This window comes from Manis javanica, chromosome 6 (genome assembly GCF_040802235.1).
Source record: "Manis javanica isolate MJ-LG chromosome 6, MJ_LKY, whole genome shotgun sequence".
NCBI lineage: Eukaryota > Metazoa > Chordata > Mammalia > Pholidota > Manidae > Manis > Manis javanica.
The window spans coordinates 131880638-131894473 of record NC_133161.1 but is presented as its reverse complement, the minus strand read 5'-3'; the positions used below and the strand labels follow the sequence as shown (position 1 = coordinate 131894473).

Here is a 13836-nt window from a genome sequence, read left to right as displayed (position 1 = left end):
TAATCTGTGTGAAAAACCTCTCTAAAGCTAAAGATAGCTTGCAGGGTCTGGGTATACAAGTGAACCTAAAGTTGTTCCACATTCACAGAGTTCTGTGGGTTTTTTTATTCTTCTTCGTCAGGTGTGGAACTGTCTTGTATCATTACGGATTCACAGACGAATGACCCCAGGATTGAATGGAAGAAAATTCAAGATGACCAGACCACATATGTGTTTTTTGACAACAAAATTCAGGGTATGATCCCGTAGCCCTCTTCTTTGCCCACAGGACCAGGCATACACTCGGGGCAGGAGACTGTCCTTGGATTAGTCCTGCACTAGCCAGGATGGCTCTTTTGTTTTGCTTATGGAAAACTCAAACATGCAAATGTAATGAGAATAGTGTATGGAGCCTCCCTGTACTGTCACCTGGCTTCAACAAATACCAGTTCATTTGTTAGGATTTTAATCTATTTGTAATCCATCTTTCTGAAGTGTCAGAGTGACATTTCCTAGACCACCATCTTACCATTATCTGTGGCCATAGTGATGCATGTTTAGTGAGTGAATCAGAAGGGTCATGGGAAGCAGCAGGGAGACAGCAGGTTATCTACTGAGCATGTGCTGTGTGCCAGGCATTCACACGAGAAAGTGCTTGCTACACCAGTTAGCAGGATCTTGTCCTGTGCCAGAGAGACAAGCTTAGGGTACTCTCAGATTACATGAAGTTGGGGCAGGACAGTTGGGCAGAGAAGGCTTCCCAGAGGTGACATCTCAGCAGAGACATGAAGACAGGCTCGTAAGTCGGATAGATGGTGAGAGGTGTGGCAGAGGAGTTGTGTGTGAAGATGTGGGAGCAAAAGGTAGCTTGGCTTATTGGAGAAACTCTAAGTTCTTCTCCATCCTGGGGCTTTGAGAGGGAAGGGGACGGGGAGTGACTTGGCAGAAGCTGCAGAGGTGACCACGGCCAGGTGAGCAGCCCTGAATGCCACTGGTGAGAATGGAGAGTCCAAGGGTCCCCTGAGAGATTTAAGGGGAAATGACATGACCTCATCCACGCTTTAGGACTGCCTTGGCTGCTTTGCAGAGAGGAGATTGGAGATGGGCAGGCTTGGAGCAGGCCCCCCAGTTCAGAGTTCCTGTCAGGTAGTGCGGGGAGATGCGGAGGAGGCTGTGAGAAGTCACTGGTGGCCTGCCCCAGGGTGCTGCATCATTCTGACAGGACGCACGCAAGGGAGTTCGATGGGGTGGCTTTGGAGTTCCCAGAGAAGCTGATACTGAAGTTTCAGAGAAGGAAAGAAATGTTTTAGAAATACCTAAGCTCATAGTCTCCCTGCTTCGGGCCTCAACACCATCAGAGGTCACAGGCCCTCACAGGTACTTCTGCTTCCCACTGGTATCCTCCCCACCACCACTGAGCTTTGAAGAGTTGGAAAATCTTGGAAAACCAATCAGTTTTCTCTGGCAACTCAGGCTGTTCTTGATAAATCCAGTGCATGCAATTGTGACCGTCACAGAAACCAAGTGGCAGTCTTTTTCAAGAACTTTGTCTCTGGGAATCAACACCTTACCTGTAGTGGCGGGATGGGGGGGTGCTCACCACACAAAGAAGTGTGAGGGCTGCGGGAGAACCTTCCTGGTCCCTTCTCTGGCCTCAGTGCAGGGCTGTACAAAGTGCCTGGACAGAGTTTTACGTGTTATTTTCTTACATGGTAGAAATTCAAATCTTCTGCAGATAACTACTGCATAACAAACCTTCCTATGAGAAAGTGCCTTTGGAAATGTTTGCCCTCTATGTTAGGCACTTTGCTATGTATTATATTGTGGTATATCCTTCCTATAATTGTCACCAATCAGCAGGTTTAGTCATAATTAGTTTCTGGGTTTTTTGTGTGTCATTTCTTTCTAACTCTGTACCTTATTTGCGATTCTTCAGGTTCTTCATGCTTCTTTGAAAGAGTTACTGTCTTTTTATGCTTTAAAAATTTTTTCAATTGAGATAAAATTCATATAGCATAAAGTTATTTTAAAGTGTATATACTTCAGTGATTGTTGGTACATTCAACAATTGTACACCATCACCAATTTCAAATCTCACAGTTCATCAACCCCAGAGGAAACCCTGTGTCCGTTAGCAGTCACTCCCCACCCTTCCTAGCCCTACCGCCTGGCATCTGCTTTGTCTCTGTGGACTTGCCTGTTCTGGGCACTTCATGTGAGTGGACTCTTATAATCTGTGGTCCTTCCTGACTTCTTTCATTTAGCATATTGTTTTCAAGGTTCACCATGTTGTAGCATGTGTCAGTACTTCACGCCTTTGTATGTGGATGAATAATATTCCATTATAGTTCTGCCAAATTTTTTTATCTATTCAATTGTGTACATTTGGGTTGCTTGCATTTATTGGCTGTTACTGATAATGCTGCTATGAACATTCATGTACAGGTTTTTGTTTGAACATAACTTTCCTTTCTTGGGGATGAATGACCAAGAGTACAGTTGCTAGGTCATATGACATTGCATGTGTAGATTTTTTTTAAGAAACTACTGAAGTGGCTGCACCATTTTATATTCCTCTGGCACTGTGTCCCCACATCCTCACTAACACTTATTATTGTCCATCTTTCTGATTCTAGTCATCCTAGTGGGTGGGAGGTGATATCTGTCTCATAATAGTTTTGATTTGCATTTCCCTGATGTCTAATGATGTTGAGCATCTTTTCATGTTGTTATTGGCCATTTGTATATCTTCTTGGAGAAACATCTATTGAAATCCTTTGTCCATTTTTGATGAGGTTGTCTGTTGTTGAGTTGCAAATACTTTATATATATATTCTGGATACTAGGCCTTTGTCAGAGATATGATTTGCAAATGTTTTCTCCCATTCAATGGATTGTCTTTTCTTGTGTCCTTTGAAGCACAGAAGTTTTAAATTTTTTATGAAAGTCCAAGGCCAATATAATGAATTGTTTTGTGCTTGTGCTTTTGGTGTCATATATAAGAAATCACTGCCTAATCCACGGTTAAGATGATAATGTCGGTTTTTCCCTAAGTTTCATAGTTTTAGCTCTTACATAGACCTTTGTTGTCTGTGCGGTGAGGCCAGGAGTCCAATGTCATTCCTTTGCATGTGGATGTTTAGTTGGCCCAGCACCATTTGTGGAATGCTGGTTGTTTTTTAATGTTATTTGCTTGATTTTTTTCTCTTTTAATGGGGAATCCCTGCTGGAAATTTTGAAAAGGAAACAAGGCCTCTGCTTTAACAACAGAGACCCACATAGTGAGTCTTCTTACACACCAGGTGCTATTTTGGTGCTCCATGTCCTCCAAGAACTCACCTTTTGCTATACAGGCACAGAAATAAAGCCAATCTGCAGTCTTCTTACTGAGGCATCAAATGCTGACCCCCAGAAACCGCCTTCTTCGAGTGGCAAAGATATCTTTAAAGACTGTTTTAATGTCTTATACCTTCTCTTCTGTAGGAGATTTGGCAGGTCGTGCAGAACTGTTGGGGAAAACCTCTCTAAAGATCTGGAATGTGACCCGGACAGACTCAGCTCTTTATCGCTGTGAGGTGGTTGCTCGAAATGACCGCAAAGAAATTGATGAGATTGTTATTGAGTTAACTGTGCAAGGTAGGAATTCATAGGAAGTTAAAACGTTCCCCCCCACCACCCACTTTTAAGCCTCATTAGTCTTTCTGCAAAGTAAAAGAAAGAAAAACTTATATTTTCTTTCCTTCTAGAGCTATATCCCTGAGGGTATTGCATTGCATGACTTAGTAGGAGGCGATTTTGGTAACTAAGACTGTCGAGCTGGGGTAGATGGTGGGAAGGGAAGTGCAGCTTTATCTGCCACCCACACGGTGCTCCTTGGGAGGTGGAGGCATGGGGAGGCAGCACGGATTGTACGTGGAGTGAGCCAGGGGGTAGATGCAGGCCACAGACCCCAGTCTGCAGGGATGGAGAAGTGCAAGAATCCTTTGGCTGGCTTTCTTGTTTTGGGGGCAGATTTACTGTGGGTTTTGGTAAGAGTGGAGCCATATTGCTGATTTTGAACACCAACCTGTACTTCTCCTGCAGTGAAGCCAGTGCCACCTGTGTGCAGGGTGCCAAAGGCTGTGCCTGTGGGCAAGACAGCAACGCTGTACTGCCAGGAGAGTGAGGGCCACCCCCGGCCCCACTATACCTGGTACCGCAACGACGTGCCACTGCCTACAGACTCCAGAGCCAACCCCAGATTTCGAAATTCATCTTTCCTTTTAAACTCTGAAACAGGCACTCTGGTAAGATCTCTGCTGAGAGGTGAGGATGGAAATGTGTTTGCTGGGGTGAGGGACACCTGCTGTGGAAAGGGCATTTATTAGGGGAGACAGCAAACCTTCCTGGTATCTGAAGATCCATGTTGGAGAGTGTTCAGGACTCCTGCTTGAAACAAGTTCTAGGTGTAAGACGAAGAAGGACAGGAAGCTGTAGAGTATAACTGACTGATGGGGAGTGCCAGACAAATGTCAGGGGTAGGGATCCTTAGGATCCTGATATGAATGACCAACTAAAAGTCACAACACCAGCAAAAATTTAATTACTGGCTGGGTATTTGACATTAAGGAATTGTTTATTACTTTAGGCACAATAATGGTATTGTAGTTAGGATAAAAAAAATCTTTATCTTCTAGAAATACATACTGCAGTGTTATGGATAAAATGTCTGAATTTGCTTTAGAATAACCCAGTGTGGGTGGTGGGAAGTAGGTGGCAGGAGATGAAATGAGACTGGTCATGTGCAGAGGACAGACTGCCCTCAGCAGCATATCACACTAGGCTTTCGCTGCATCTGGTCTCCAGACTGTGGTGTGTCTGATACATGTGATAACAAGTCAGGTAATAATAGCATCCTCTGTATTTATATTGCCAAGGTATTGCCTGTGGAACAATCATTATCAAAGAGGCCCTTTTCCTTAATAAAAGTAAAGCTCAGCATCTCATTCTGGATGTTGCTAGGCTTAGCTACCTGCAAACAGCAAAGGGGTTTCAGTGTTTGGGAGTTCGTGGGCAAGACCATTGGGACAGGGGATCAGGAAAGAACCTGGATGGTGACTAGGAAGCTGGAGGGAAACTGAGAGCGAATGAGCAGACGTTTCACTGCATCCTGGACTCAGCAGGTAGGGTGGGCCAACCTCTTATTTCCAGTTCCCCCAGATCTGGCCTGGCCTGTTGATGCGTCTTGTCATTTGCTTGTCATTTCCTGAAACAGGTTTTCAGCGCCGTCCACAAGGAGGACTCTGGGCAGTATTACTGCATTGCTTCCAACGATGCAGGCTCAGCCAGGTGTGAGGAGCAGGAGATGGAAGTCTGTGAGTTGCTTTTTGAAAAGATTTCATTTGAAGCCTGGCTAGTGGGTAGAACATTTTAAATTTAGTACTAGGTCATCAGTTTAGACAATTGCTCTGCCATGGGTCAGCTTTCTTCTGGCGATGACTAGATCCACCAAAACCCCCTTGGGTACATTGAAAGATGAAAGTTTCAGCTAAATTTAACAGCTAAATGACTAATAATTGGGCTCTTGCAATATGTTTATCTCCTCAAAATATACTTTCTAGAGCCTTCTGATGTTGGAAACATGGCTGATCACGTAACTTTAACTTAGTTTATTAAACTCCGTTTCTTTGATCATTGATAGAATTGTCGGAACAAGGTTATATAAGGTCTCCAGAAATGTACCCAGTTGTAGCCATTTTGCAGCAAGCTGAAACCCAGAGTCTCGGCCCCAGTAACTTTACCCTGTTCGGTGAAGATGCTGTTGCTGAAGGAGGGTTTTGGGCGCAGGACGGGAGATGGGGGCAGAAGCACTCGGGAAGCTTTGTGAGTCCCCGTGTGCAACCACCCACTAGAGCGGTGTCTCCGGACTGGCCGGGTCACTTGGGACCCCTGTTCCACATACAGATCCCCGCATGTGTGGAATCGGTGTCAGTCTTCTCATCCATCTTATTTGGGAAACTGCTCTAGGGCAGGAGGAAGATTCCTGGGCTTTATCCCAGACCTGTTTAATCTCTGGGACGGAGCTTGGGAATCAGCATCTTAAAATCAAAGTTTCAAATTGATTTTTAAATGTACACTCACATTCGAGAATCACTGCACTAGGGAAAGGAAGAATTTTAACTTCCAAGTTTAGTTGCCTTGTGTTGATGTTCCCCTGCATGATTTTCCATTGCATTTCTGTTTGCGTGAAGGGAACAGCCCCCAGCATCCCCACACTGGATGGACTGAGTACCTTAGCCCGGCCTACAGAAATGGGCAGGGAGGCAAGGATTTCCTGTGAGAGGGCTTGTGTATATGAGGCTGGGCAGCCAGTGGGTGCAAGGTCACATCATCTCATAGCTTTGCTTTTAAGTACTGCCTGCAACTAGCTCTCTTCCCCCGTATAATCCACAGCAAAGGGAAGCCCTGGAAACAAGTTTTTCTTCCTTAGGCCTACTGGCTCAATTCTGTCTTTATAGTGTAGTCATTCCTCCACCTATAATATTCTCAGGGAGTTGGAGGACTTTCAACCTTTTATACAATACCAAGCCCCTTTTAATACAGCCGTGAAGCCTAACAGCATCTGCACTGCAGCGGCCGCAGCACTGCACGAGCGGGAGCAGGGGTTTTGGTGTACGTCTTAGGCTCGAAGCTGAGGTGCTCTCACTTTGGTTTTCTGGCTGCAGTGGACTTGAGGGGCAGAGTGGGGAAGTGGAGGGGGGCAGGAGGAAGGAGGCATAGCAGGATCAGGGGCTTTTGTACGACCAGCTGGTGTGTGTCGTCTTGTCTCTCGACCTCCCCTTTCTCCAGATGACCTCAATATCGGCGGGATTATTGGGGGGGTCCTGGTTGTCCTTGCTGTCCTGGCCCTGATAACAGTGGGCATCTGCTGTGCATACAGGCGTGGTTACTTCATCAACAATAAACAAGATGGGGAAAGGTAAGCCTGTCTTACATGAAAAAAGAAAGTTCAGGTTGGCACTAAGGTGATAAATCGGTGCCCTGAAGTGCTGTCTCCTCCTGTTTCACAGTTACAAGAATCCAGGGAAGCCAGATGGAGTCAACTACATCAGGACAGATGAGGAGGTGAGTGAGGGAACAGAGCAGACTCATTTAGGAAACCTAGAAATTGAGGTGTTCTCAGCAGGGAAAGTGCCATTTGTTGTTGGAGCCAGGTGGGTCCCACAGGAAAAAAAGATTCCTGATTTATATTCCAGATCCTGAGCTTTTAGCACTTCCCAGCAATGTCTGTGCACACTGATGGCATCCACAGTCTGCAGGCTCTTGTAGATGTTGTTAAGAATGACAATTTGTTTGATTTGCTGTTTCTTCTTCAGGGAAGTGGTCCCTTAGATTGAACTACCATGTTTCGTTCCAGCTGTTTTGCTAGGGGCCCGTGGATTGGTAAGGACAGCTGGGTTCTGACTTCCTGTTGGCTTTGCAGGGTGACTTTAGGCACAAGTCCTCCTTCGTGATCTGACGTGTGACGACGTGGCCCAGGGAGTGCACGCGAATACCTCCACTAGCAGTGCCCGCGACGAGCAGCCCAGGCAGTGCCTCCGGAGAGCTGGGTACCTGTGCAAAAGCTTTGTTTTGGCCAAAGTTGACCGCTACTCCCTTCTTACTATTTAACAAGCCACAAGAATAAAAGAATTTTCCTCAAGATGGGCACAGTCACCACAGGAAAAGAAACCAAGGGAGTTCACTGAGGCTGGTTCTGTTTCTGGCCTGGCTCCCCCGAGGGCTAGGGTGACCCGAAGCTCTTGCTCACGGGCTCTGCTGGGCTGGCACCATGGGCTTGAGAAACCATGTCATTTTTCACTCAGTGTCATCTGCATGGTGAGCCCCACGTGAGGGGCAGCGAGGCAGCCGTGAGCACCAGTAGTGCAGGTCTTGGAAATGTTAACCGTGGCTCAAAACCCTCTAGCTCTAGAGTCTGAATCGGTGCATCCAGGAAACAGGCTTTTCATATACAATGACCTTGTTTCACAGAGGCCCACAGACAGCACCACCCCATTTCTTCTCAAAGGCTTTGTTCAACAGTGTTTTGTGTCCATCTTGGAGAATCTCTTTGGGTCAGCATTTTGTAAGAACAGCCAAAGTCAAGAAGGTAAATCGCTTGTTGCAAGAAGGGGTCCTCCCTGTGGGAACCCTGCTTGTCCATGGAGGGTTTCAGTATTTAAGCAAAACCTTCATTTTAGGCTAAATCTGAAATGGTACTGAAATAATGTTCTGCTTTTCTATGGTGGTTTATTTTATAAAATTTTACATTCTAAATTTTTGCTAAAGATGTATTTTGATTATTGAAAAGAAAATTTCTATTTAAACTGTAAATACATTGTCATACAATATTAACCTATTTTTTTAAAAATATTCAACATAAGGGTTCCAAGTTACTGATGTTAATTGGAAAATACCAATAATTAAGAGTATTTTAACCCAAAGGATCCTCTCAAGGAGGCTTACTGAAACATTCCTTTTGTCTACATCGTTTTAGCATTTTTCACAAGAGAATTAGGCCATCTATACATCAGACCGTTGTTACTTAGGAAACCATTAAAAAAAAATCCCTGTTGAGCAATGTTGCGATCTGTTTGCATCTTTCCAAAACATAAGCTTTGAACTGCCTCTTCCTTAGATTACTAGCGCTGCCTATGCCCAGGGACCACACAGAAGCGTCAGGCATACATGCAGACCACGCTGGTCACCTCCCAAGGCAGTCACATCCCCTATGCTAAACTGGTATTGGCTGCTGCCATCTGAGGCTAGTAGGCATGTGCACTGTGGTCCTTCATGCCCTGATGGCTGTGCTGATTAGCTCTCATAGTGCTGTTGGTGTGCCGTGTGTGCATTGTCCTACCCAGGGCAGTTGTAAGGTGCACACTTCAGAAGAGGAGGGGGTCTCCATGAGGCATCCCAGCTTTTGGGTTCCGTGTTAGAGCTCTTTCTGGTTGTGGATGGCTCACAAAACAAAGCCGCTATTGCTATCTGGTTTTTAAATTTATTTTACCTATTTGTGTAGTTCCCAGTACTGTCCAGGGCCAAAGGCAGTTTTGAATAATCTATCAACTACAATATTTTTTAAAGGAAATGAATTTTGCTATTCCTTGCAGCCGTGAAGAAAACACTGCACCACCACAGGGCTGGCTCAGTTGTGTGGTGGCAGCCAGGCCAGTGTTTGAAGAACATCAGGTAGTGCAACCGGGACACAAAGCCTGGCAGCAAGGAAAGTAAAGCAGCCAAATCAAAGGCAGTTTTCTAATTTGATTTTAGTTTTTATCTACCCAAGACACTGCTGCTCACTTTGTGGGGCACATGAGAAACATCACTGAAAGCCTTTGTTCTTCAAGAGCAGATGTTCTTAGCCTCAGACACATTGCTCTGTTGAACTCCTGATGTGAACTGGTTTGAAGCAAGGAGCTTCTCAAGAGGGGCACCTCTGCTCCACTGTGTGCTTAAACGTGGTTTCATGTAGAAGAACATAGTCATCTTGGGAACTGAACTTTCAGTGTCTTAATGTTTTTATGGGTTTTTTGAATACTTGAGACTTGTGTTGACTTTTCTAAGTTCTGTGAAAATACTTTGCCTTGGGGTGTCTGGCAGAGGCAGCGAGCTGCCCTTTGTACTGCCTGATGGTACCGCTCTTCTTTTGCATTTGTGTCTTAAATGCTTAGACTGAAGACTGTCCCTGCATCTGCTCCTCTTGGTAGAAGAGATGGCCTCCCCTCCTCTCACCGCATATGGTTGTCATAGCAATAGGATGGCCTTCCTGTCCCCCCTGCATAGACCCTCATGCCTACTACCTAGTGCTGTGTGACCTGGGCCTGGCAGAGCAGCGGGAAGTTCATGGGCTCTGGGAAGGAGCTGCCCAATGGCAGTGATCACGCAGTTGGAGGCTGCGCACCCGTGTTTGAGCTGCGCGTATGGCTAAGCCTGAGGCCGTGTAGGGCCCCCTGGCCCTGATTTACAGACTTGTACTAACACACGTGAGTTGGTATTTGTTAAACCTCATTTATAAAAGCTTTCTAAAAAATTGGCTTTGCCTCAGTATTTATTTGTTCGTACATGGGGTTTCCCTCTTCTTCCCAGCATTCTGTTAGGCAAGTGTACTTAAAATGGCATTGTCCCAGGTTGAGGGGCTGCCGTCACTGCCTACCTGAGGTGGAGAGGAGTCTGTTTACTCAGGCGCCGCTTGGCAGCCCCCTGTACCAGGGACGCCCCCATATCAGTCATGTGGACAATCCTCTGCCATGTTTATATTAAGAACACACAGAAACAGTAACCTTCTACTTTTGCTTCTTTAGTACTGGGATCAAAAAGTGAACCAACTAAATATCTTTTGGTCATCTTTGACAAAACGTAAGTGCTTTTTTAAAGGAACCAACAAAAGAGACTAACGCCGTTTCCCTGAGTGGGAACAGTCCTTTCAAGACTGCCTGCACAAATCCGCATCTGTGCTACTCTGGATGGGAAGTGTCTTCAAAGCAGGGTAGTGTTTATATACCAAGGACATATTTGGAGGCAGAGAGCTTCTGTCCAGGGACAAAGGCAGGGAGACAGGTAAACAGAACCTTATTTTTTTCTAACAGTAAATAAAGACTGGGTTTCATTATTCTTAAACATGTTAGGTAAATTTTAATAGCTACCAATAAAAGCCCTGTTCTAAAAATAGAAAAATTCCATTGAATACAAGGTTGTATTTATGTTTAACCTTTATTATTCCATTTTAGAAAGCTATACATTTTTTAAAAGTCTGCAATTCATAAATAACAATAGAAAAAAATATTACAATCAAAATTTTGCCATTAGATACATGAAACTATACACTGCAAGGAAATTCAAACCCAGCTAACAGAAGCCTGATTCATATAAAAGGAAGCTGATGTGTGTTCCTCAAGGACCAGAATAGAGTTTGTCAGAATGGACTTGATACTTTGAAATGAAGTTATATTAAATAACTAAGGCATTTCTCTGGTTTATAGTTTTTTACCAATTTTAGCAGCATGGGTGCTGGACTAGCAAGTGCTGGAATCACGGGACGGCTCTGCAGCCCCATGAAAAGCGCACTTGGGGGTGAGGCGACAGTCCTGGACGCTCCTGACATGCTGTTGCTAGTTGGCTGTTTTCAAGGGGATCTTGCGGAGCGACCTCCTACTGGGGGCTGCGTGGTCTTTATTTCTGGCCAGAGACTTCACATTCCACTGTGGAGGCTGTGGAGGCCTAGGGAAGGAAAAGATGCAATATTCCTGAAACAGAGAAAAAAAAACCCCAACAAAAACATCTACCTCAGGAGGAACGCTCAGTAAACTTACGGCTTCTCAGGCAATGATAAACACAAAATGTCATTTCCTTGACTCTGGGCTTCAGTTTTCTCTGAAAGGGAGTCAAACACAAACAAATTGAGATTTCCCAGAACTCCAAAGCCGCTCACGTGCCTGGCAGGAAGGGAACTTGCCTGTGGCTGAAGAAGGTGTCCGTGGCGTGCCTATGTAGCTGACTCCAGCTCCAAATGTGACATCACTGATGGTCTCTGGGGAGAGGGGGAAGCAGCACCATTAATGAAAAGCTGCCAAGAGACATACACCCAATAAAGGCGCCTGCGCAAGGTCACTCACAGGCTTCCTGCTCATTTCCTGTGGTCTCTTAGGCCAGGACCAAGCCTTGTCAGGACTTCTGTCCTCCTGGAAACTCACCCGTCTCCACATCCATGGTCTTCAGATTCCTCTTCCTCTGACCGCTGGCCCCAGGCACTCCTGCGTCTCCCCTGCCCACTCTTCGTCTCTGCCTGTACCCCCGTGACCCACCCCAGCTCAGCCCTCCCCACCAGGTCCTGCTGCCTTCCCGAGGCACCTCCCTGCGACTGCCTGGAGATGCTGCACCCATCTCTGCCTGCTTTCCTCGGCACGGTCCTGCTGCACACCTATCACTCTGGCCTATCCACGCTGGCTGTGGATAGCCATACTCCGAGTCTAGTCCATACTAGAGTCTTGGCACTGCTGTCTCCTGTTCCTGCTCTCCTCACTGAGAACATCAGCTGCTTTCACTGTGACCTGGCTCAGGCGCCCCCCTTTCCAGGTCGCCCTGAGGAAGCAGGGGCAGAGCAGGGACCTGGAACCAGACTCTGGGTGTAAATTCTGGCTCTGGCTAAGAAACTCAGGTTTCTTTATCTCCAAAATGGGATACAAATGGACCTACCTCAGGGGAGTTGTCAGGATTAAATGAGTTATTTATGTTAAGTCTTTAACACAGTACTTGGTAGAAGGTAAGTGGCAAAGAAGTAGCAGCAGCTATTGTAACTTACCAGCCATCATGTCCTATGTCACTAGACCTAAGTTTGTTTCAAGATCTGGTGAGGTCCCTGGCCTGCTGAAGCATCCTGATGACTCAGCCTCTGAGCAAGCCTGCCCTGAGCCCCCTTTCTGAGCCCACCTGCTGCACAGTCACTGCAGGCCACCCATCTCCCATTATCATCCAGGAGGCCTGGTATAACCCCTGGTCTGCACACGTAGTTCCTTCTGCCTGGAGAGCCCTCCCTGACCGACTACAGCACCCCATTGCTTCTTTGCGCCTCCAATAGTGGTGCCCATGCCCCTCTCAGTGACTTTCTCCCTGCCAATGTATACTGTTCTGCATGAACTGCTGTCTCCACACTTGTCAGGGACACAGCCCAGGCTCAGCCTGCTGTCCTTCCTATGAGAACACCTGTGAAGTAAATAAGCTGCAGGATCCTCACCTCTCTCTTCAATGCCATAGCCTTTTAGGAGTACCCACTAGATCTCAGGAATACAAATTTTACCGTGCATCTGCCATGCCCTTTGTGTGAGGGCTACTCAGGCTACATGAACAGACAACACCAGAGAACAGTATTCTCTCACTGCCACAGACATAGCTCTGTTCCCGTGGTGGAAGTTACCCCCTTTACACATACATCCAGGGCACAAGCCTGTAGTTTTCACAAAAGCAACTCTGCAGTAGCTGTTAGATCTGCTGCACTTTGTAAGCACTTAGAATCAAAGGAGAAGCATCTTTGCTGCCCAAATTAACAGCAATAAGGACTTTCTAGCCTTCCCAATTCTCACTTAAAATATAGCTCTCCACTTAGCAAAGCCACTCTGCCCCTGCTGACACCTTGGGGTGCTGAAGCTGGGTAGCACTGTCCTGCCAGCTTCACAGCCTGGGGACCACTTCCTGACAGCCCCCCTAAGAGCTGTCACCAGACTCCATATTCATACACCACAGGGACGAGAGAACTGGGTATTCTCGGCTCATCTACTGATTCTCCCAGGAAGGAGAGCCAACAGGTGACCCTTCTGCAAGCATTTCTTCCTGGCTCCAGGTGAGGAGGTATCCCTAGGAATTCTACATTCAGGAGGCTAGGGAAGAAAAGTGCCTTCTTGCTCTGGGATACCTGGAGTCCTGTCTTCAGATCAGTGGTTACTCCACATACACCCATTTAAGTGGCATTAATGCAGCTGAGGGAAACCAACCCAAGACTGAAGCCAGACTCCTGGGAATGAGCAAAACCACAACCGGACATGCTCTCCCACTGCTGCGGCAGATGGTACCTAACTGCTGAAACAGTGGTGCTAGGGGAGACCCTGAGCCAGGAACACAGAACACACAGAAATGCAAAATCATCCACTGCTTTTAATGACAAGCTGTTATGATTCATTGTCATCTGAGGAGAGGTGAACGTTCTACTCATCTGTTAATCTCCCTTAAAAGGAGGACTTGGGTGAAGATTATCTGTCACCTGGTATGTATGTGAAGAGCATCACAGGTAACAGAACCACCAAACAAGTAGCTAGCACAGTCTGTGCCCAGGAAATCTGTCCTGAC

At 46.3% G+C, this 13836-nt stretch overlaps 2 protein-coding genes across 5 annotated transcripts in view; one reads left to right on the top strand and one right to left on the bottom strand.

Annotated features, from left to right (window-relative positions):
* The window catches only part of JAM3 (junctional adhesion molecule 3), a 59674-nt gene extending 49641 nt beyond the window's left edge, over positions 1–10033 (top strand). Inside the window, exons 3-10 of one of the 2 annotated variants that reach the window (XR_012132631.1) lie at positions 122–235; positions 3463–3615; positions 4063–4265; positions 5234–5333; positions 6808–6937; positions 7029–7083; positions 7442–7568; positions 9111–10033. Coding sequence is in view for 1 of the 2 variants with exons in the window: in XM_073239467.1 (XP_073095568.1) it covers positions 122–235; positions 3463–3615; positions 4063–4265; positions 5234–5333; positions 6808–6937; positions 7029–7083; positions 7442–7477 (791 nt within the window). In the remaining variant the exon portion in view is untranslated. Of the gene's footprint in view, positions 1–121; positions 236–3462; positions 3616–4062; positions 4266–5233; positions 5334–6807; positions 6938–7028; positions 7084–7441 lie in introns of both variants that reach the window. The other variant, XM_073239467.1, reaches the window with a different exon arrangement.
* NCAPD3 (non-SMC condensin II complex subunit D3) overlaps positions 9564–13836 on the bottom strand; it is a 71584-nt gene continuing 67311 nt past the window's right edge. For all 3 annotated transcript variants that reach the window (XM_037000871.2, XM_037000870.2, XM_037000872.2), the window contains 3 exons: positions 11453–11527; positions 11310–11370; positions 9564–11217 (listed from right to left, as the gene is read on the bottom strand). In XM_037000871.2, coding sequence (XP_036856766.2) covers positions 11109–11217; positions 11310–11370; positions 11453–11527 — 245 coding nt within the window. In that variant the 3' untranslated portion in view covers positions 9564–11108. The remainder of the gene's footprint in view (positions 11218–11309; positions 11371–11452; positions 11528–13836) is intronic.